Source organism: Lutra lutra, chromosome 17, assembly GCF_902655055.1.
Source record: "Lutra lutra chromosome 17, mLutLut1.2, whole genome shotgun sequence".
Classification (NCBI taxonomy): Eukaryota; Metazoa; Chordata; class Mammalia; order Carnivora; family Mustelidae; genus Lutra; species Lutra lutra.
In genome coordinates this window covers 44,787,030-44,810,445 of record NC_062294.1, presented here as the reverse complement: position 1 = coordinate 44,810,445, position 23,416 = coordinate 44,787,030, and the positions used below count along the sequence as shown (strand labels likewise).

General features: G+C 39.0%; 2 protein-coding genes across 11 annotated transcripts in view; one reads left to right on the top strand and one right to left on the bottom strand.

Annotated features, from left to right (window-relative positions):
* Positions 1-9,655, bottom strand: part of ZNF569 (zinc finger protein 569) — a 49,589-nt gene extending 39,934 nt beyond the window's left edge. For 5 of the 6 annotated variants that reach the window (XR_007123698.1, XM_047709412.1, XM_047709411.1 and 2 more), the window contains exons 1-2: positions 9,503-9,655; positions 8,075-8,228 (exon numbers count right to left, since the gene is read on the bottom strand). The gene's annotated coding sequence lies outside the window, so the exon portion shown is untranslated. Of the gene's footprint in view, positions 1-7,557; positions 7,621-8,074; positions 8,229-9,502 lie in introns of all 6 variants that reach the window. The other variant, XM_047709410.1, reaches the window with a different exon arrangement.
* A 28-nt stretch (positions 9,656-9,683) lies between these two features.
* The window catches only part of LOC125088406 (zinc finger protein 570), a 45,324-nt gene continuing 31,591 nt past the window's right edge, over positions 9,684-23,416 (top strand). The window contains exons 1-2 of one of the 5 annotated variants that reach the window (XM_047709520.1): positions 9,684-10,054; positions 20,924-21,107. In XM_047709520.1, the coding sequence (XP_047565476.1) occupies positions 21,075-21,107 (33 nt within the window). In that variant the 5' untranslated portion in view covers positions 9,684-10,054; positions 20,924-21,074. Of the gene's footprint in view, positions 10,055-19,319; positions 19,850-19,909; positions 20,182-20,919; positions 21,108-23,416 lie in introns of those variants that run through there. The other 4 variants (XM_047709522.1, XM_047709521.1, XM_047709519.1 and 1 more) reach the window with 4 other exon arrangements.

Sequence of the window (23,416 nt, the reverse complement as noted above, 5' to 3'; positions counted from 1 at the left end):
AACAGGACATAGTTTTTCATATTATTACAAGTCTAGTAGCATTATTTCAGTTTTTAAAATAAAAATTCACCTATTATTTTCTCCAAAATAAAATTTAATCAAGAAAACACATACCATTGCAATCAGTACTACAGTGTATAATGAACAACACAAATGTCCTCCCCCACCCCATGCACAGTTCCTTTCCCAGTTTTACCTTAAGTAAAAAAAAATTTTTTGGTTGTTGTTGGATTGTAATTGATTTTTGTCACTCATCTGAAGTTTTTTCTTAAAGCATCTTTTTAGAAAAGCTTTAGGACAGATGAATTATAGTGGGAAAGAACAGTGACTTGGGAGCAGAGATTTGCTTTCTAGTCTCTCTACCACTAATAAGCACTGTGACCCTGGGAACCCCACATTCTTAGAACCATTATAATCAATCCTTAAAAGAGAATAGCAGAGGGGCACCTGGGTGGCTCAGTAGTTATGTGCCTGCCTTCCGCTCAGGTCATGATCCCAAAGTTCTGGGATCTAGCCCCACATTGGACTCCTTGCCCAGCTTGAGGCCTGCTTCTCCCTCTCCCTCTTCCATTCCCCCTGCTTGTGTTCCCTCTCACTGTCTGTCTCTCTTTCAAATAAAAAAAAAAAAAAAAGAGAGAGAACAGAATAAAATGGGTGTCTCAGTAGTTCCCCAGCAATAACAGTGCAAAATTCTGTAAAGAAAATTTGATACCTTGCTAAGGATAGAGAACCAGCATATTCCAAAAGACTATATGTGGCAGATAATGTTACCAACAATAGCCAATTGTCCTCACTTTATTCCTTGAAAACTGAACTTTAATTTTTTCACATGGCAATATACATTCTCCCAAGGATGAATCATGATTGATCCAGGACAGTGAAGGTAATCCTATTCCCCTTTTCCTGTTACCTGCTTTTCCAGCAACCCTTGCAGCTCTGAGTTACAATGTGACACAATACTGGATAACAGGAGTTAAGGTATTTACTAGGGGAGAAGAGATATGGAAAAATTTGTGATATTTTATTTTTCTGCATATTATCTCCTGAATATAGCGGCCCCTTGGGCCTGGAGGTGCATACCAGCACATTCTGTTGTCAGGACTGTTCCAGTTCTAGTAGTGGACATCGGTCTATTAAAAGGTGGGCATGGGTACAGATTAAAAGAGAATTATTTTATTTAAAAGCAATTGCTTATGGTGAACTGAATTCATCAACTAGCTGAAGAGTGGACACCAATCAGGACTCCCTCTACTCTATTTCCTCTTTCCCTTCCTAACCAACGGAGCCACCCAGGTGCCCCATGATGGATTTCATCACAGAATTTCTAATAGCAGCAGAGGCGTCTAGGTGGCTCCACTGGTTAAGCGTCTGCCTTCAGCTCAGGTCTCGATATCAGGGTCCTGGGATTGAGCGCCACATCAGGCTCAGGTCATAATCTCAGGGTGCTGGGATCGAGCCCTGCACCGGGTTCCCATTCAGCGGGGAATCTGCTTGGGATTCTCTTTTCCTCTGCCCCTACCCTGCTCTGCTCTCTCTCTCAAATTAAAAAAAAAAAAAAAAAAAAAAAAAAAAAAAAAAAAAAAAAATTCTAATAGCAGCAGTATGTGAATGTGAAGGATGGTTCAACAAAAATTATATTTTAGTTAAGGGCTTACAAATGATGAAAAGAAATGAGAGCTCTTATTTAAAGAGGGTTTCTTCTATGTCACCTTCAACACAGTTAGGTCCTACATTTATATAATAGTACATGTAAATAAATTTGTCTCATTCTGCCTTCCATTTTAGGTTCCACCTCCATCCTCATTGCTATCTATAAAAAAGATTGCTAGGAACGAGACTGAGATTGCATTTAATCTATAGATCAAATTAAAGATCAAATGAAAATAGGAGTCTTTCAATTCATGAATATAGTATATTTCTCCACTTATTTTTTATTTCTTTCATCATAGTTTTTTTCATTTTCGGCATACAGGGTCTACACATAATCTGTGAGATTTATTTTTAAGTACTTTAATTTAGGGCATGCTAATAAATTTTTATTTCAAATTCAAATTGTTCATTGCTGGAATATAAAAATGATTTAACTTTATATACTGATTATGTATCCTACAACCATGCTAAATTCATATAAGAGGTCTAGGAGCTTTTTTGTAGATTCTTTTGAGGTTTTCTATCTAAATAGTTGTGTTGTCTCCAACAGAAACAGCTGTATTTCTTCCTTTCTGATTTGTGTGTCTTTGTCTTTCTCTTGCTTTATTGCACTAGTTAGGACTTCCAATATAACGGTGAAAAATGGTGGTCTGAGGACATCTTCACTTTGTTGCCAATCTTAGAGGTAAAGCATTATCTCAACACTAAGTATAATGTAAGCTCTAGTATTGGGGTTTGTTTTTTTTGGACCTTTAATAAAGAACATTCCCTTCTGCTCTTAAATTGCTGAGAATTATTTTTTTCATGAATAAATGCTGAATTTTGTCAAGTGCTTCTTTCGCATCTATCAAAATGATCATATAATTCTTTACTCTCTTCTGGTGAATTACAGTAACTAATTTTCAAATAATGAACTTAAAATTTATCTGGAGGTGCCTGGGTATCTCAGTTAGTTGAGTGGCCAACTCTTGATTTTGGCTCAGGTCATGATCTCAGGTTTCTGGAATTGAGCCCTGCACTGGGCTCCCCACTCAGTGGGGTGTCTGCTTGAGGATTTTTTTTCCCTCTCCTTTTGCCCCCCAACCCCAATTATGCTCTCTCTCTCTCAAATAAATCTTTAAAAAAATTATTTTGTATTCCCAAAATGAACAACCCATTTAGACATGATATATTATCCTTTTTATATTGCTAGATTCAATTTTTCATTTCTATGTTGAAGATTTTTGTTTTTAGTCCATGAGAAATACTAGTCTGCAGTTTTTTTTCTTGTAAGGTCTCTGTCTGGTTTTGGTACCAGGGTAAGAGTGGTCTCATAACATGAGTTGGCAAGTGTTCAGCTCACAAGTGTTCTTCTACTTACTGGGAAAGTTTATATACAATTGTTAGGATTTCTTCCTTAGTTGTTTGCTATTTCACTTGTGAAATCATCTGGGTGTGTAGTTTCCTTTTTAGAAAGTCTTTTCGTTTATTAAGGTATAATTAAGGGTGCCTGGTTGGCTCAATCAGTTACCCATCTGTCTGCCTTTGGCTCAGGTCATGATCCCAAGGGTTGTGGGATCGAGCCCTGCATCAGGCTCCCTGCTAAGCAGGGGGTCTGCTTCTCCCTCTCCTGCTCCCCCTGCTTGTGCTCACTCTCTCTGTCAAATAAATAAATAAAATCTTAAAAAAAAAAAAAGGTCATGGAACTAGAGGGTATCATGCTTAGCGAAATAAGTCAATCGGAGAAAGACAACTATCATATGATCTCCCTGATATGAGGGAGAGGAGATGCAACATGGGGGGTTAAGGGGGTAGGAGAAGAATAAATGTAACAAGATGGGATTGGGAGGGAGACAAACCATAAGTGACTCAATCTCCCAAAACAAACTGAGGGTTGATAGGGGGAGGGGGGTTGGGAGAGGGGGGTGGGGTTATGGATATTGGGGAGGGTATGTGCTATGGTGAGTGCTGTGAAGTGTGTAAACCTGGCGATTCACAGACCTGTACCCCTGGGGATAAAAATATATGTTTATAAAAAATAAAATAAAAAAAAAAAAGGTCTAGTTGACATACGGCCTTATATAGGTTTCAGGTGTACAATATTATGATTCAATATTTGAGTACATTGTGAAAGGATCACCAAAATAAGTCTAGTTAACATCTATCACCTTACATAGTTACAAGAATTTTTTTTATTGTGTGAAAACTTTTAAGATGTACTATCTTAGCAACTTTCACACATGCAATACAATATTGTTAACTATAGTCACCGTGCTGTACATTACATCCCTAGGGCTTAAGTTTAAACCATAAGTTTGTACCTTTTGACTACCTTCACCTATTTCTCTCATCCTCTACCCAACCCCCTGCCTCTAGTGACCATCAGTCTGTTCTCTTTATCAATGAGCTTGGTATCTTAGGGTGACACTTGTTTTTTTATTTTTTTAGATTACACATAAAAGAGAAATTATATAGTACTTCTCTTTCTCTGACTTATTTCACTTAGCACAATGCCCTCAAGGTCCATCCATGTTGTCACAAATGGCAAGATTTCATCCTTTCTTATGATTGAATAATATCCCATTGTTATGTATGTATGTATGTGCACTTGCATGCACACACACACGTTTTCTTTACATATTCATCTATCAGTGGGACACTTAGGTTGTATCCATATCTTGGCTATTGTAAATAATGCTGCAACAGACATGGGGGTATATGAATCTCTCTAAATTAGTGTTTTTGTTTTCTTCAGATAAATACCAAGAAGTACGATTGCTGGATCATTTATATTTTTAATTTATTGAGGAACCTTCAACTATTTTCCATAGTGGCTCTACCAATTTACATTCCAGTCAACAATGCATAAGTGTGTTTCTTTTTCTCCCCATCCTTGCCAACACTTGTTTTTCCTTGTCTTTTCAATAATAGCCATTCTAACAGATGTGAGGTGACACCTCATTGTGGCTTTGATTTGCACTTCCAGATCACTAATTGCTGAATATCACTTGACCTTTTCATGTATCTGTATGTATGTATGTCTTTTTTTGGAAAATGCCTATTCAGCTCTCCTGCCCATTTTAAAAATTGGATTGTTTGGGGTTTTTTGCTATTGAGTTTTATCAGTTCTTTATATATTTATAAACTCCTTTATCAGGTATGTGATTTGTAAATATTTTATCTCATTTAGGAGACAGCTTTTTCATTTTCTTGGTCTCCTTTGCTGTGCATAAGCTTTTTAGTTTTATGTAGTCCCACTTGTTTGTTTTTAATTTCCTTGCTTTTGCTTTTGGTATCATGGGGGGTTTTTTTGTTTTGTTTTGTTTTGTTTTTAAAGATTTCATTTATTTAACAGACAGAGATCACAAGTAGGCAGAGAAGCAAGCAGAGAGAGAAGGGGAAGCAGGTTCTCTGCTGAGCAGAGAGCCCGATGTAGGGCTCGAACCCAGGACCCTGGGATCATGACCTGAGCCAAAGGCAGAGGCTTTAAACCACTGAACCACCCAGGTGCCCCAGTATCATGGGTTTCTAAACACAAATTCAATTTCCTTAATAAATATATGATTCAGATTATTTCTTATTGAGTAAATATTGGTAGTTTGTGAGCACTGGGTGTGGTGCAAAAAACAATGAATACTGTTACACTGAAAAGAAATTAAAAAAAATGACTATTAAAAGTTAAAAAAATACCTTCAATACATGGATGAATAAACTTTGCCAAAAGTACTATGAAAAAAAAATATACTGGTAGTTTGTGCCCTTCAAAAAAAAAAAAGTACCCATTTAACACAAATAACCCAAGTAACACACTTACTGAAAAGACTTTCTTTTTTCCATTGAATATTCTTTCCTGCTTTGTTGTAGATTAGTTGACCATAAAGAAATGCTTGATTCCATGCCTAGGGCAGGAAATGTTCAAAATGATCTTGGAATAACCCTTCATACCAGAACACAGAACATTATCAAAGACTTCTGGAGATGTGTTGGAAAGACTTAGAGGCCTCTCAAAGAGATAACCAAAGAAGGGAAACTTTGAGCTTCACAAAGGAAATAACCACAATGGTTTGAATCATTTCAAGTATATTAAAATTGATGTGTATGTAACAGTAAAATAATCATTCACTGGGAAATGCTAAGAAACCAATTCAATAGCCTGAAAACCTAAAAAGGGAAAGAATCGATTTATTCTACTTGTCCTGTAAAAACTTTCCTCAATGTAACCAAAGAGTTGATGACAGAAATTTTTTCTTTAAAAAAATATTCCAGCCAGTAAATGAAGAAGGGATATAGAAAGAAATCATTTTGTAACCCCTACTGAAATGTAGCTGATAATCTCTCATGTTTTCTTAAACTGGTATGTTGGTAAAAAGACAGTTCTATTTTGAAAACAGTGGACAACTAAAGGACAAATATCCTCCAATCTCTCCACCTTACAACCAACCCAACAGTTCTCCAACCCCATCAGAACTTTCATTCCTCTGTTCTACCAATTTTCCACTATCCCTCACCTTCCTATCCTGACTTTTCTACATATCTGGCCTAAAATTCAGTCAATCAATATAATTAATTCCTGCCAATTTAGACTCTTGCCTCTCACATTATTCCTAATTAGTTCACGAAACCAACACTCTGGTTAAATCCAACTCCATCTACCCCTCCATTTCCCTCCCTTTTCCATTTACAGAGAAAAACTTGAAGGGTTGTCTATACTTTGTAGCTCCATTTTTTAAAAAGTAATTTATTTATTTATTTATTTTAAATATTTTATTTATTTGACAGAGATCACAAGTAGGCAGAGAGGCAGGGCGGGGGGGGGGGGGAGGAGGAAGCAGGCTCCCTGCTGAGTACGGAGCCCCATATGGGGCTCCATCCCAGGGTCCTGGGATTGTGACCTGAGCCGAAGGCAGAGGCTTTAACCCACTGAGCTACCCAGGTGCCCCATGTAGCTCCAATTTTCTTCTCTATTTTTCTCTTTAGCCCCATTACTCCACTGAAACTGATCTTCAGGATCACCAATGACTTTCATGTTGCTAATGTCAACATTCTTTTCTCAGTCCTCATTTTACTCTGGCCTATCAGCAGCACTGACACAGTTCTTTTTAACACACATTTTTCCTTTCGTTTCCAGGAAATCAAACTCACCTACCCTCCCTCCAACCATTCCAACTAGCTCCTGTCAATCCTCTTCGCTGGTTCCTCCTCATTTACTAGACTTTATTGGACTGATCCAGAGACAAGTCCTTTACCTCTACCTTTTTCTATCTATCTTACCCTCTAACTGATCTCATTCAGTAAATTCACTTTAAATATAATCTATATACTGATAATACCCAAATTTATGTCTTCAGCCTAGATCTTAGATCCTTTTGAACTTCAGACTTATATATCGTACTGCCAACTTAGTATCTCTACTTGGATGTCTAGTGGACATCCCATGCTTCATATACTAAATTCCAAACTGAAATCTCATGATCTCCTTATGCCCCAAGTCAGTTTTTCCTACTGTCTTTCCTTTCTCAGTTAATGATAACTCCATTCTTCAAGTTGCTCAGATTAAAAAATGTTTTATCTTGTCACACTTAACATTCCACATCAGTTCCATCAGCAAACTATCAGCTCTATCTTTAAATTATATCTAATACATGACTTCTCACCATTTTTACTACTCTGGTCCAGATCATCGACATCTTTTCCCTAGATTATTGTACTTATTGGTCTTTCTGCTTCTGGCCTTGACCCCCCACCCCAGCCTTCCTCCTATAGTTCTCTTATCAGAGCAGCCAAAGTGATCCACTTATATCTTAAACAGGTAAGATCACTCCCATGATCAAAAATCTCCAACAGCTTCCCAGCTCATTCACAGTGAAAGCCAAAATCATAATATGGCCCATAAGATTCAACCTGATCTGCCCCCTTCCTTCCACTTACCTTCTCTCATTTCTCACTAGTCTTCATTTCATTTGCTCTTTTTCAGCCACACCAACCTCTTTGCTGTAACAGACATGTTCCCACCTCAAGACTTTTAAAAATTTTTTATAAACATATAATGTATTTATATCCCCAGGGGTACAGGTCTGTGAATCGCCAGGTTTACACACTTCACAGAACTCACCATAGCACATACCCTCCCCAGTGTCCATAACCCCACCCCCCAGCAACCCTCTGTTTGTTTTGTGAGATTAAGAGTCACTTATGGTTTGTCCCACCTCAAGACTTTTTAAACTGTTGGCCACGCTGCCTAGATTATATGCATAAATAGCCTCCTCAATTATATGCATGAATAGCCCCTTTACTTCCTTCAAATCTTTATTATTACCTTTTCAGGATGCCTTCCCTGGCTACCCCATCTAAAACCCTAATTCCCTTCTCAAATGCTGTATGTTCTTCTGTTTTACTTTTTCTCTCAATATTTTTCACTGCTGAATATATGTTATATTTAACTCACCTCATTTATTATCTGGACCACGACAATGTCAGTACCATGACAGCAGAGTGTTTCTCTTTCGTTCAGCGCTATACCTGAAGCATCTAGAACTGTTCCTGTCACACAGATAGCAGTCAATAAATGGTGTTGATGAATAAATGAATACCTGAAGAATCTAGAAAATAAATTTGAAAACAGAATAATGCTTTGGAAGAACATTTTGGGAAATACATAATTCACATACACAAAAAAAAGATTTTTAAAATGCTTGACCAGTAATAACCAAACGACTGCAAATTAAGAAAATTTTATATCTATGAAGTTAGCAAAAATTACTAAGAGCAGATAACCATTGTTATCAGGGTGTATGGATATAGGCAATCTTATACTATGCCAATAATAGTGTAAATTATTTGAACCTTACAGGAGAATAATTGGATAGACTTAGGGAATCTTTAGTGAACACATACATATTGCCCAATCAGTTACACTTCTAGGAACCTGTTCCCCCCCCCCCCCCCGACAAATTAGAAAAGCGCATTATAACATATGACAACTAATTGCTGATAAACACGTTGTTCATAATGGCAAGAAACTGGATAAAACAAATTACCCATCAACAGGGGTAAATATATTAAAATGTATAGCATGAAAAACTTTAAAATGACGACAAAAATTTAAATGGAAAGATACGGTGTATTGTTAAATGACAAAGGCAGGTTACAGAACTGTATGTATAGTGTAATAACAATTTCCAAGCTATTATGCACATATGTGCTAATAAATGAATGGGTGTGTATGTATTCACAGAGGGGGTAAAGATGGTAAGTAAATTTTGATAGTTGCTGGCAGAATTCGGAATGATTTTTATTTTCTTTGAGCTTTTCTATATTTTGTGATTTGGGGCGGGCAGTCGGGGGCATGGGGCAAGAAGTTAGTACGCACATAAAACAACGTGGCTAATACACAAAAATAAAATTTAAGATAAATACTAAAAGTGTTGGGGCTATTGGTAGCTCTCATAAAAACGTATTTCCAATTACCATAAACCAAAGAAATGAAGCCCTGGTACAAAAAGCCGCACAAATCTACACACACAGCCGTGCTCTACCTTTCCTCCACGGAGCTTCTCAAGCACTCACGATCCCACATCACGCACGTTCGCATCCACGTTCATAATGAAACAGAAGGAAAAGCACGTCCCCCAAATCCGCTCACACACGGTCTCACGGCCACACTCAGTCGCAAACAAATGTCTGGCAAACAGTCACATCACGCTACACTCCCAGTCCTTCACGGGCCCCTCCCACCGCCTCGGGGAACCAGCCGCACCCGCACAGCCCCGCCGGTATCCTCCTCCAGTACCACAGGCAGCGGGTCCGCAGGCCCCTACTCCCAACCAGCACAAAGGGTCCCGGACTCAGAGCTCGCGGCCTCCCGGAGACTCACCAGCGAACCCGCGGAGACAGGCACAGTTCCACACCTCAGTGCCGCGCAAGTGGCACCGCCGGTGCGGACCGAGTCTGTGGCGCCTCTAAGGTCAGCGCCGGCGGTGCCTGAGGGCAGCACGAGCTTCGGTCCGTTAGACGCCGGCGAACGCTTCCCAGAGGCCCCCGCGGCTCACGGGGGGGCGGGTCGGCTTCGCTGGCGGCGAGTATCGGGAATAATCTGCCGCTGCGTTTAAGGACGTCCAGATCTGCCGAGGAGGTTCAGCTGAGTTTTGCTGCAGCTGCTTCGCTTGAGCCGGGCACTCCACTCGGAGCCCGGGAGTGCAACTTGGTGCTGAGAAGAATCTGAAAGGGTTCACAACTTTAGGATACGAACTACATTTCCCAGAGGTCTTCACGGCCAAGTCACTTTTCTGCGAAAAGTCTCTTGCTCCTTATGGTTGGCTGGGTCTCCTGTTCCCGGGGTTATGGTGCATGAGCCGTGAAGGAAGCGCCGCTGAGTCGGTGTAGTTCCGTCTGGTCCAGGCCCCTCCCGGACTTCAGTGGGGTGAAGGTGGGCGAAAAAATTAGGGGCCCGTGGAGGGACTAGACGGGCCAGCTTGAGCCTCAAACTTCTGGCGGCAGTCAGAAAAGAGAGGAGTGGCGTTGTGTGACCGTGTGTGGGAGATATCGGCCGTGGAACTTGGGGTAGGGTGTCTGCGGAGTCGAGAGACTCTGAGATCCAGTGACTTTGGAGGTCATGCGAATTCGCGACCATCTGTGTGACCATGATCGCGTTGTATGTTCTTGTGACCGTTTGATTCCGATCCTGCGGTTTTTTCAGAGTCCTTGTGTTAATTCTTTGTGTGTTTCTGCGTTTCTGACTGGCCCCTGTTACAATATTGAAACTTAAAGGTTACCAATAAACCACAGTCACCAAGATATTAAATGGGAGGAATTTTAGAGCTTTGTGGATCCATATTACTGAAACACCCATGCTTTTTAATTCTGTGTTACTCCATATTCAGTGTGTGTTACATGGACAAAGGTGATACTGGTAATTTAGAAAGATACTGTTGAAGAGGGCAAAGACATTGAGCTATCAAATGGAAAGGTCATGTCGAGAGTGGAAAGTCTACGGGGGAAAGTAGAGAAATAACCAGGAGCAAAAACCTAAAAATCTAACAAAGCAGGCTATATGTCACTTCTGCTTCAAAGATCTCACTCTTTTTTTCCAGCATTTCATGTGCGTTTGGCTCTGACTCCAGAAAAATTAAAAAACTATTGACAATGAAAATTGAAGACTGCAATAATTTTGCAGTAGAGACTAAAATGGAGAAAATGTCTATGAAAACAGTAACCCAGTGTTTTTCTGCTATGGTATGTTGACAAAGAACAAAATGCTGCAGACTACAGCATGCTAAATATCAGGACCTTGTGGTTGTTGAAGGTATCAGAGAGGATTCTGACTCATAAGCTTACCATGAAGCTATATAAAGGCCACATGACTATGTTGCCTCCAGGATGCAGTAGAAGATAGTCTTTTCACTAGGCGATAAAGGGCATTTTTTCAGAGTAGTGTGAATATATATCTAAGAAGGGACAAGAGACTCCCAGTCAAACACTACATAAGACAGAACAAGTCCTCCACATAAGTTTTGCTTGTCTTTTGTCTCTACCAATAGTAATTTTTTTCCGTCTACTGTAAGAATTATTTTTGCTTATCATTTTATTAAGAGATGATAAAAGAACAGAATTGTTCTATGTCCGTCCAGCTTTCTGATTTTTTATGCTTGTAGATTTATTTCTCCTTTGACTACTGTTAACTTTGCTTTACATATTTTGAAGCTCTCTTATTGGATGACATATATTTTGAGTTGTAACTTTTCTTATGGATTGATCCAACAGGCTCTTATAGAATTTTCTCTTTATAATAATTGCTTTTTTGTCTGGTCTATACTGATATTACTATAGTTTCACCATCCTTCTTACCCTTTTGCTTTTAACCTGTTTTATTTTTTAAAGTGTGTATGTTATTAAACAGCATTATTTTAAAAATAATGACAATCTTACTCTTTAATTTGACATATCTAGTGAATTTACATTTAATGTAGTTGGGTTTTGGTCTACCACTTTAGAATTTATTTACTTTTTGGCCTAGCTTTTTTTAAATTTTAATTTTTTACTTGAGATAATTCTAGATTTGCATACAGTTGTAGGAAATATCCAGAAATCCCATGTGCCCTTTATCCAGTTTCTCCCAATGACAACATCTCCCCAAACTATATATAATATTATATATAATATCACAACCTGGATATTGACATTGACACAGTCAAGATTTAAAATATTTTCATCATTACAAAGATATTTCATGTGTCCTTTTATAGCCACCCCTACGTCATTTCTGCCCCCAGCCTCCTCTTTAAGGCCGGGCAACCCTAATCTGTTCTCTCATCTCTGTAATTTTACCTTTCAAGAATATTAAATAAAATGGAATGATAAAATATGTAATATAGGCATTGGTTTTTCATGCAGCTTAATTCCCTGGAGATTCAGATATGTTGTTACATGTGTAAGTAATTCATTCCTTTTTATTGCTGAGTAGTATTCAGTGTGAATGTACTACACTTTCTTTAGTCAAACAGTCATTGAAGAACATGAGTTGTTTTAAACTTTTGGCTGTTATAACTAAAGCTGCTGTACACATTTGTGTAAAGTTTTTTGTGTGAACTAGATTTTCATTTCTTTTAGGTGAACACCTCGGAAAGGTTTTAGAAGGAATTTGTCAATTTATACCAAAAAACAGAAATGGGAAAAAAAAAAAAAAAACTCCTGAGATTTTGATTGCGATTGTGTTGAAAATACAGATGAATTTGGGAAGAATTGACATCTTTAAAATGGTGAATCTTGTGACCCATGAACACAGTATATATCTATCTCCATTTAGATCCTCTTTCATTTCTCTCAGGAATATTGTGTAGTTTTTGAAGGTAGTGAAATCTTTTGTCAGAATTATCCCCCAATATTTCAGATTTTCTTGATGCTATTGTAAATGGCATTTCTAAAAATTTCAATTTCCAATTGTTCCTTGCCAGCATATAGAAATACAATTGATTTTTGTACGTTGATCTTGTAGCCTGTTACTTTGCTAAGGTCACTTAGTGTTTCTACTACAATTTTGGAGGTTCCATTGGATTTTCTACATAGATGATCATGTCACCTGTGAAAAAAGACATCGGTACCTATTCCTAACTGTTGGAAATAGTGATACGCATTTCTTTTCCAATTTGCAGGTACTACCCATAAAATTTGGTTGGCATATTAAGACTGATGATCACACACACATACACACATCCCAAGAGGGTATGAAAGTTTTATTACTCACATAATGAAGCTTCCTGGGAGAAGCAGGGCAAGCATCACAAGAAAGTATGCAAATGGTTTGCAAAAGCAAGGAACTGAAATTGGCAGGGCTTGTGGGCTTTAAATCTGCAAGTGCCAAAGGCGGGAGCACCTGAGCTTGTAAGCACAAGAGAAAAGAGGAGGAGTGAGGCTTAAAAACCAGGAACTTCTGCCACTCTCCGCGCTGCTTGCATGCTCCTTCTGGGCACGCCTGGTGAGGCAGCCGCTGAGGAGACTCTAGACCACTATGCAGCTGGCAAACAGCCCAAGGAATGAGTCAAGATTGAGAACAATGATCATATTCACTTGGAGGTGGTGAAATAGGATGGTCCTGTGGTGCAGTTTGAAGATTAAGAGGGCATACAATACGTAGTATACATGAAAGCCTACTGTGAACTGTGTGGGTTTGTTAATGAGATGAATTAGATTCTGATTTGACAGGCAGCCAATCAGTGAAACAGACTCATCTGCACAGTTGGAAATGGATTAAGAAAATACAATTGATGTGTTCTAACAGCAGACAGATCCCTAAAGAGGGATCTGCTACATTACTCCAGAACTCTGTTCCTCCAAAGATGACATCCTCAATTAGAAAAATGCAATTTGGTTCCACCACATCTTAACTGTTACCATATGGTTTTTCTGGTCTTTCATTTTCCTCTTCCCTTATTGTACATAAATTAGTGTACGTGCATGAACGTATTGCTTTAAAAAAAAAAACTAAATGCTGATTAACATCAAATGGAGATGGGCTGGGGAAAAATACTGGTTCTGTGAAAATACCCCCTTTCCATTAGTAATATGCTCTTCAGCTTTTTTTTTTTTTTAAGATTCTATTTATTTATTTGACAGAGAGAGATCACAAGTAGAGAGGCAGGCAGAGAGAGAGGGGGAAGCAGGCTCCCCGCTGAGCAGAGAGAACCCGATGTGGGGCTCAATCCCAGGACCCTGAGACCATGACCTGAGGCTTTATCCCACTGAGCCACCCAGGAGCCCCTGCTCTTCAGCTTTTATCTTTATATACTCTGTAGGTTATTTTGCTCTGTTTAACAAAAACAGAACAACAAAAATCCTTGTTTACCTTGTTTGATTGGATAATTTTAATGTTTTTCATTTATCATTGTTAAACCAAGGATAATTTTATAACTTCTTTGTACATAGCTGTTACATGTAAGACAATCTGTCTTTAAGTTAGGATAAATTACTCTAAAAGAAATGAACCCTAGATAGTTTTCCCTTTGTGTCAAGTGTCTTGTTTAAAAAAAAAAAAAATGTGGGTTTTTTTTTTCCCAATCTGTGAGCAGTCAAACATCAAAAAAATAGAATTAGACTCTTCATTACATTATCAAATCTGAATGCTGTTTCTTTTCTGATTTCACCGGCAAAAACTTTCAATACAAGATTGAATAGAAGTAGGGATATCTTTGCCCTGTATCTGATCTTAGAGGGAAAGTATGCAGTGTTGTTCCGTGAAATGGTAGATGAAAGGTTTTTGCTAGATGGCTTTTATTTAATTAGGAAGGTTTTTTTTCTTTTCCTAGTAAGTGTGTTTATTAAAAATGGATGTTGATTTTTGTCAAATGCTTTTCCTGCATCTATTAGATGGTAATACTGATTTTCTCCTTTAGTTCAGTAACATAGTGAAATACACTGGGCCTCAAATCTTAAACCAATCTTAGGTTCCTGAGACAGACATCACCTGGCCATTGTGCATTACCATTTTTATGTATTGTTGGATTCAATTTGCTAAAGTTTTATTAATAGATTCATGAGGGATGTTTGTCTGTGGTTTTTGGGAGGGGGTAATATTTTTGTCTAGATAACTCCTAGAGTGAGTTGAGAAGATTTCTTCTCTTTTCAGTATCCTGAAAGAGTATAGAATTATCATTTTTTTCTTTAAATGCTTAAGAGAATTTAAAATGTTTACTAGAAATTAAAATTAAATAGAAATGTGTAATAAAATTTACCAGTGAAGCTATCTGGGACTGGTATTTTTATTTTTATTTTTTGTAGGAAGGCTTTTAATTACAAATGCAATTTATTTTAATAGATATAAGGGCTAGTCAGGTTAACTACTTTCTTCTTTTAAAATTTATTTATTTATTTGACAGAGAGGGAGAGAGAGTTCACAAGTAAGCAGAGAGGCAGGCAGAGAGACGGGGTGGAAGCAGGCTCCCAGCTGAGCAGAGAGCCCAATGTGGGGCTCGATGTGGGGCTTGATCCCAGGACCCTCAGACTATGACCTGAGCCGAAGGCAAAGGCTTAACCCACTGAGCCACCCAGGCGCCCCAGGTTAACTACTTTCTTTAGTAAAGTTTAATAGTTCATGTCTGTCAAGAAATCTATTTCATCTAAGTTGTTTATTGGATTAAAGTTGCTGTGATATACTGTATTATCCTTTTAATGTTAGAATCTGTAGTGATGGCACCTCTCTCGTTTCTGGTTTGCGTTAGTTTGTTATTTCCCTTTCTTTACTCTTCAGTCTGGCTAGTTTTATATTTATTAATCTCAAAGAATTACCTTTAGGTTGCATTGGTTTATCTTTATTTTTCAGTTTTCTATTTCATCGATTTCTGCTCTGATTTTTATTATTCCCTTTGTTTTTTACTTACATTATGTTTAATTTGCTCTTTTTCTGGTATGTTCAAGTGGAAAATGAAGTCATGGGTTTGAGACTTTGATTTCTTCTTTGCTAGTACAGTATTTGATTCTATAAATTTCCTCCTGATTTCTGCTTCAGTGGCATCCCATAATTTTTATGTTTTCATTTTCTTTTGGGTCAAAATACTTTCTAATTTCTTTTTGATTTCTTCTTTAATCGATGGGTTATTTAAAACGGTATGTTTTCAAATATTAGAGAATTATCCACATATTTTTTAGCTATTTATTTTTTAAAGATTTTTTTATTTGAGAGAGAGCAAGCGAGAGCATGGGCAGAGGGAGAGGGAGAAGGAGACTCCCTGCTGAGTAGAGAGTCCCACGTGGGGCTGGATCCCAAAACCCTCAGGTCATGACCTGAGCCAAAGGCAGATGCTTAACTGACCGAACCACCGAGGTGCCCCTCAGCTATTGATTTCTAATTCAGTTTCATTTTGGAAAGAGGTTTGTTTTGTGGTCCAGAATATATTCTTTGTATATGCTCCATGTACTCCTGAAAAAAATGAGTATTTTTTTTTATTTGTTGGTTGTAGTGCCCTGTAAATATCAATTAGCTCAAATGACAGTGTTTTTCAAATCTTCTATGTTTTAGCTTATTTTCTTTCTACTTGTTCTAGCAATTATTTTTTTTAAGATTTTATTTATTTGTTTGACAGAGATCACAGGTGGGCAGAGAGGCAGGCAGAGAGAGCAAGGGAAGCAGGCTCCCTGCCGAGCAGAGAGCCCGATGCGGGGGCTCGATTCCAGGACCCTGGGATCATGACCTGAGCAGAAGGCAGAGGCTTTAACCCACTGAGCCACCTAGGTGCCCCTCTAGCAATTATTGAGAGTGGTATTGGACTCTCTGATTTACCATTGTGGATTTTTCTTTTTCTTCCAGTTTAATCAGTTGTTGTTTCATGTACTTTGAAAGTATTGTTAGATGCATAAACATTTATGATTGTTATTTTCTTTTGATGAACTGATCTTCATTATTATGAAATTATATTCTTTTTTTTAAAGCTTTTATTTGTTTATTTGACAGAGATCACAAGCAGGCAGAGAGGCAGGCAGAGAGAGAGGGAGAGGGAAGCAGGCTCCCTGCTGAGCTGAGAGCCTGATGCGGACTCGATCCCAGGACCCTGAGATCATGACCTGAGCCGAAGGCAGCGGCTCAACCCACTGAGCCACCCAGGCGCCCCTGAAATGATATTCTTTATCCTTATATTTTTTGTTCTGAAATCTACGTTGTATACATTAGTACAGCTACTCCAGTTTTTTTTAACAGCTTTATTGAGATACAACTCACCTATCATACAATTCAACCTTTTAATGTGTACAATTCAATTTTTGGCATGTAACATTATTAAATTTTATATTACTATAAAATGTTTAACAAAATTTGCCATTTTAACATTTTTAAGTGTATAATTCAGTGGCATTAAGTGCATTCACAATGTTGTACAATCACCAATATTGTCTATTTCCAAAATTTTTATCATCCAAAATGCAAACTCTGTAATCACTAAACATACTAAGCAATCAACTCTCAATCCCTCCTTCCCCACAGCCCCTGGTAACCACTATTTTCTTTCTCTATGAAGTTGCCTAATCCAAATATCTCATATAAGCAGAATACAGTATTTGTCCCTTTGTGTATGATTTATACTTTGTATAATTGTTTCAAGGTTCATCCATGTAGTAACGTGTTCTCAAACTTTATTCCTTTTTATGGCTAAATAGCATTCCATTGTATGTACATACCACATTTGTTTATCCATTCATCTGTTGATGGACATTTGGGTTGTTTCCACCTTTTGGCTATTTTGAATAATGCTATAATGAACGCTGGAATACAAGTATCTGTTCAAGTCCCTGCTTTCATTTCTTTTGGGAGTGGAATTGCTAGGTCATATGGTAAACCTATGCTAAGCTTTAGAAGAATTGACTGTTTTCTATAGCAGCTGCACCATTTTATATTCTTAACATCATCATACAAAGCTTTTAAGTTATACATGTCCTCATCAATATTTGCTATTTTGATAATACTGATCCTAATAGGTATACAGTGGTATCTCATAGTTTTATTTGCATTTCTTTAATAATATTGAGCATCTTTGTATGTGTTTATTGGTCATTTTTATCTTCTTTAGAGAAATATAAATTCAAGTGTTTTGCTCATCTTTTAATTGGGTTGTCTTCTTGTTGAGCTTTAGGAGTTCTTTAGATATATTCTGATATTAAATCCTTGTCAAATACATGATTTACAAATATTTTTACCCATTCTGTAGGCTCTTTTCACTTTCTTGATAATGTCCTTTGATAAGGTCCTTTCTTGTTAATGTTTTTAGTTTTGAGGAAGTCTAATATATGTTTTTTTCCCTTTGGTTGCTTGTGCTTTTGTTGTCATATCTAAGAACCCATTGCCAAATCCAAGGTTATTCCAGCTTTCTCTACACAGCATTACCATGGTGTATTTCCATCCTTGTACTTCTAACTATTGGTAGAGTTCTGTTTAACTTCTCAGAGGCAGCATGTGGTTGAGTCATACTTTTTCATCCCATCTGAAATCTGGGCCTCTTAATTGGATGTTCAGATAAATTATATTTAGTCTGATAATTGATATAAGCCTTCCATTTTGTAATTTGTTTCCCATCTGTTTTTTGTTCCCTTCTTTAACTTCTTTTGGATTGAGTGATTTATGATAATTGGATTCCACTTTATCTTCCTTGTTTGACTATTAGCTATAACTTTTTGTTTTGTTAGGTTAGTGGTTGCTATAGGGCTTAGAGTGAAAATCTTTCACTTGTTATAGTGTTTGTTCAAGTGATACTATATTACTTCACAAAGAATGTAGGAACCTTAGGGGTATCTGGATGGCTCAGTTGGTTAAGTGTCTGACTCTTGATTTTGGCTTAGGTTGTGATCTCAAGGTTCAGAGGTCGAGCCCCACGTTGGGCTCTGCATGCAGCGCGGAGTTGGCTTGTCCCTCTCCTTCTGGTTCCTCCTCCCTGCTCATGTGTGTGCTCTCTCAGATGAATAAATAAATAAAATCTTAAAGAAAAAAAGAATGTAGTAAATTTAGGATAGTTTATTTCCACTTCCTTCTCTTCTCCTGACCTTCTGCTATTGTTATTCTATGATTTGCATATATATCCAAAGCTACATTGTTTTTCTTTCAACAGTAACTTATCTTTTGGTGAGATTTAATTAATAAAAATGTCTTACATATTTACCCTACAGTTATCATCTCTAATGCTCTTCATTCCCTTGTGTAGATCCAGATTTCTGTTTGTTATTCAATCATACATGTATTTTAGCCTCTTGAGGTTGTCCTTCTGCTCATTAGTATTCTATTAGTGATTTTTTAAAGTTTATTTTGTCTATGTCTATCCCAGCACCTTGAAGAGCATCTGCCACACAGTTGGTGCTTTCTAATTAGATACCTCAGAGAAAAATTTCAATCACTATCCACATCCATTAGATTAGTGCTCAGGACCTATCACACATACTATCCTATTACATTCTTACCCCACTCTCCACCAGTCAGTCCCTTTCTGTATATCACATTCTCTCAGGTAACACCACAAATGTCACACAATAATACAACCTTACACATGGTCACAGAAAACCAGCATACCCACCCTAACACCTAGTTTTACACAGAAACACACACAATGACAGAATCAAAGGGTCATGCAGCAACTCACAAAATTACAGTCCTGTGACAAAACTTGTGGGGAGACAATAAATAAAAATTTAAAATACAAACACTATTGTTCTAAGGGAGTATAGATCAGATTAAGGCCGTCAGAGAGGTGTGATCAGGGAAGGCCTTTTTGGAGATGTGACATTAATTAGTATCTGAAAGGACAGAGTAAGGGAACTTTGAAGATACCCAGCAGAAGAGCCATTTTAGTAAGGGGGGGGCACATTCACACCCATAATCACCAAATCACAAATACAAGAACTGTACACAAAGGGTGACACTCTCCCTTCGGATCTTCAAGCTAACCCATTCCGAACCAAAAACGCCCTAGGGAAGGCGGAGCTGGGTGGAATTATAGTGCACCTGCGCACTCTACTCTCTGCTCTCCCTGTCCCACACAGTTTTTTCGGGTACCCCAGCTCAATTGTAGGAGCACGTCCCTCACCCTGTTTGTGCGAACCGCACACACGAACCGCACCCCCTGCGGCTACTCGGCGCCTCTAAGTTCTCCGCCCCATTGCAAAGGGAGGTGGACCAAGCACTTGTGCCTGCGCACTTCAGTCCCAGTCCGTCTAGTTGACGCTCGACCCGGTTCCTTTGGCGGACCCAGGATCCGAGGTGAGATTTAGGTTCCCTCTGCAGGGCCAGGAACAGCCCGGCGTGGGGAGGACCCCGGGCAGAGGGGCTGCGTTTCTAACCCCCCAACGGCGCCGCGCCAGTGCAGTCGGACTCTGCAGCGCCGCTTTTTTTTTGTCTGGACTACATTTCCCAGTGGCCCCTGCGAGCACAGGGCCGGCGGTCCCTTTGTGTCCTCCGGAGGCCCAGTAGCTTCTTTCCGGGCCCGCGGGGGTGGGTTCCCATCAGACTCTTAAGGCAGGAGGTGGGCTGGAATAGAGATTGCCCGAGCCTTCGGAGCAGGGACGGGATCTTTCCGCAGTTGACTTCTGCAGGTAGGGAATGGGCTGAGGAGTGGGCTGTGGGTCACCCGGACGTCGGTTCCCAGGCCCTCGGTGTGACTCTAGGTGCGAGATGGTGGTTGGTTGTCATAGAGTGTGAGGCTGTCATCTGATGTGACTGTGCACGTCGTATCTGTGACTGTGGGTGCAGGCGAGTCGATGGTTGGTGCTACAGAGTGTGAGACTGTGAGTGGGGGTGGGAGGGTATTGTGTCCCCCGTTGTTCCAGTACCCACGGCCTCTTTGTAACTGGAGTTGTGTGAGTGTAAACGTAGGTTGTGATCCCCTAGTGTTTGAGACTTGGAGCTACGGATGAGCGTGACGGGGTGAGACTGCCCATACCCATGGCGACTGATTGTTCCGTGTGTAAGACGGTGGATGGCGCTGTAGTTTTTAAGAATGAGTAGGTGGGGGTACTGAATGAGACTGTGTGCCACCAATATCTTTTGAAGCTAGCCAGGTGATGCCAGTGTGCCACCAAGTTTCAGAATCACTGGTCTATTTATTGGAGAGAAGGAAGACTGGAGTCAGGAAGACCTTTGTTTGGTCTGGATACTGTTATTCATTAGTTGTGTGTCTTTATGTAAATGATTACATTCCTTGGAGTCTTTATTTGTAAAAATCTAGAAAATCTATTGCTAAAATAACAAATTAGGAAGTGATTTAGTCATGGGTTAAATTGCATGCAAACAAATTTCTAGATTTCTCCCATATGCTTTCTCTCTGTTGGAAGGAAGGGTGCAACAGAAGGAAAGAGAAGCTGAAAAATTCTAGGCTGGTGATTCTGGATGCTGCAAGGAAATCCTAGTTTTTCAAATGTTCTCTTCCCCATCTCAGTCATCTGAGGACACTGCTATTTCCCAAGAGAAGAGCTAAGAGGAGGAAAGAATGGCTGTTGGACTTCTTAAAGCCATGTACCAGGTGAGTTGGTGTTTTCTATTTCCTGAAATATTTTACTGCTCTTTATACCAAACAGATATTAACTTTGCTTTTGCTGAAACTTTTCTGGGTAAGTAATCATGTCACTTATTATATCCCTCCTGCAGCTGATTCCCACCTCATTCAGGATAAATGCTGAAGTCCTTGCCTTAGCCTTCAAGGCCGTACATAATCTGGTCCACTTTTTGAGCTCAGGTAATCACTCCATTTGTAACTCACTCACTCAGTTCTAGGCACACTAGTGTCCTTGTAGTGAGCTGAGTACCTTAAAAAAAATTTTTTTTGACCTGAAGACATTCTTTAAATGTAAATTCTTTTTTTTTTAAAAAGATTTTATTTATTTATTTGACAGATAGAGATCACAAGTAGTCAGAGTGGCAGGCAGAGAGAGAGGGGGAAGCAGGTTCCCCGCTGAGCAGAGAGCCCAATGTGGGGCTCAATCCCCAGACCCTGGGATCAAGACCTGAGCCAAAGGCAGAGGCTTTAACCCACTGAGCCACCTAGGCGCCCCAAGACCTGAATACATTCTTAACTCATATACTTGTACTTGCTGTTCCCTCTGCCTGGAATGCTGTTCCCCAAGATACAGACTAACTTCTTCATTATAGACTCTGCTCAAACATTCATTCCCTCAACAAATTTTTATTGAGCACCTGTTGAGTAAGAAGGCTTAGTCCTTGGTCCTCTTCTCCACCTACACTCACTCATTGGTAATCTCATTGGTAATGGTAATCTCATTCTGTCTCATGGCTTCAAATGCCATCTATATATCACCAATCACCAAATTATATATAGTCGAGACCTCTCTCCTGAAATCCAGACTTGTGTATCCAGGTACCTACTTAGCATCTTCATTTGGTTGTATAATGATACCTCAAACTCAAATGTCTCAAATTTAGTGAAACAAGCCATTAGAAGTTTGGGGGCACAGAAGTGACATGATCTAATTCTCACTTAACAGAATCACTCTGGCTGCTGTTGAGAATAAACTGAATGGGACAAGGATAGAAATAGAAATAGGGAAACCAATTAGGAAACTTTTACATACGTCCCTGTCGCAGGTACACAAGCTAAAAGTCTTCTATCATGAAGTTCTGGTTTGTTCTATGTTCAAAATATACCCAGAAGTTGACCACTTTTACTACCACACTGCTTCCATTCTGGTCTGAACCGTCATCTCTCATCTAGGTTATTGCTTTGCTCTTCTACCTTTTCTTTCTACTTCCACCCTTCCTCTCTTCTAGCCTATTCTCAACAGAGCAGTCAAAGTGATTCCGTTACACAAGTCATATTATATGATTCTTCATGGTGGGAATAGAAACAATAGAAAGTATAGAACATTCTTTCAAATATTTTAGCTGTAAGGGAATAAGAGAAAGGGTAGTAACTGAAGTGTGGTCAATAAGGTTTTTTCAAGATGGGCTTATAGCTGTATTCTGATGTTTAAGATTCAGTAGAAAGGGAAATTTGAAGATGAAGAAAAGTGAAGAGGGGATTTCTGGAACACTGCTTAAGTAGGAGGAGGACCTGAGGTCTAGTGGACAAGTGGAGGGGTCAGACTTTGCTAAGAAAGTGTTTGTATAGACTAGTAATAGGAGCAAGTTAGAGTATGTCAGGACACTGTAGGTAGATGTGTAGATGTTGTGGGAGTTTGTAGAAATTCTCCTAGAATGGATTTTGGTTTTTGAGTGAAACAGAAAGCAAGATCATTGGTAAGGATGAGAAAAAAGTTATTGAAGTTTTGAGGAGAGAGGGAAAGTATGGAATGGTAATTTAGGGGAGTAGGGACATGTATGGACTAGAGAAATGTATAATAAAGGGATTTTGGGCCTCTTGAGGTTCGTGTCATGAATTTAAAGTGAGACCAGTTAACATGATTGGTGTGATTTTTTCCAGGAAAGTACAGTGGTTCAAGGTACAGAAATAGAGTATGCTGAGAGATGGCAGTGGTTTAACCAGGTGGGTAAGGGCAGGGAAGTCTAGGGTATATCCATGGGGATTATAACAAATGGTTGTGCTAGGAAGTGAAAACATGGTAAGTTAGTGATTTGTAGGTTTTAGTGGGGTCAAAGAATTATCCTAATTGGGGTACCAGAGGGCAAAAGTTGGAATATAGGAGGTAGAAGTCTGAATGGGAGAGTTGAGATTAGGGAGGGTTTGCTACTTACTGGTAATGACAAAGTCTGGGGCATGGCATTGGAAGTGAATGACTATTGAAGTGTAGAGGACAAGACTACAGGAGGAGAGAAGGGACACAGAACTGGGAGGCCTGGTTGTTGGGAGGATTATTT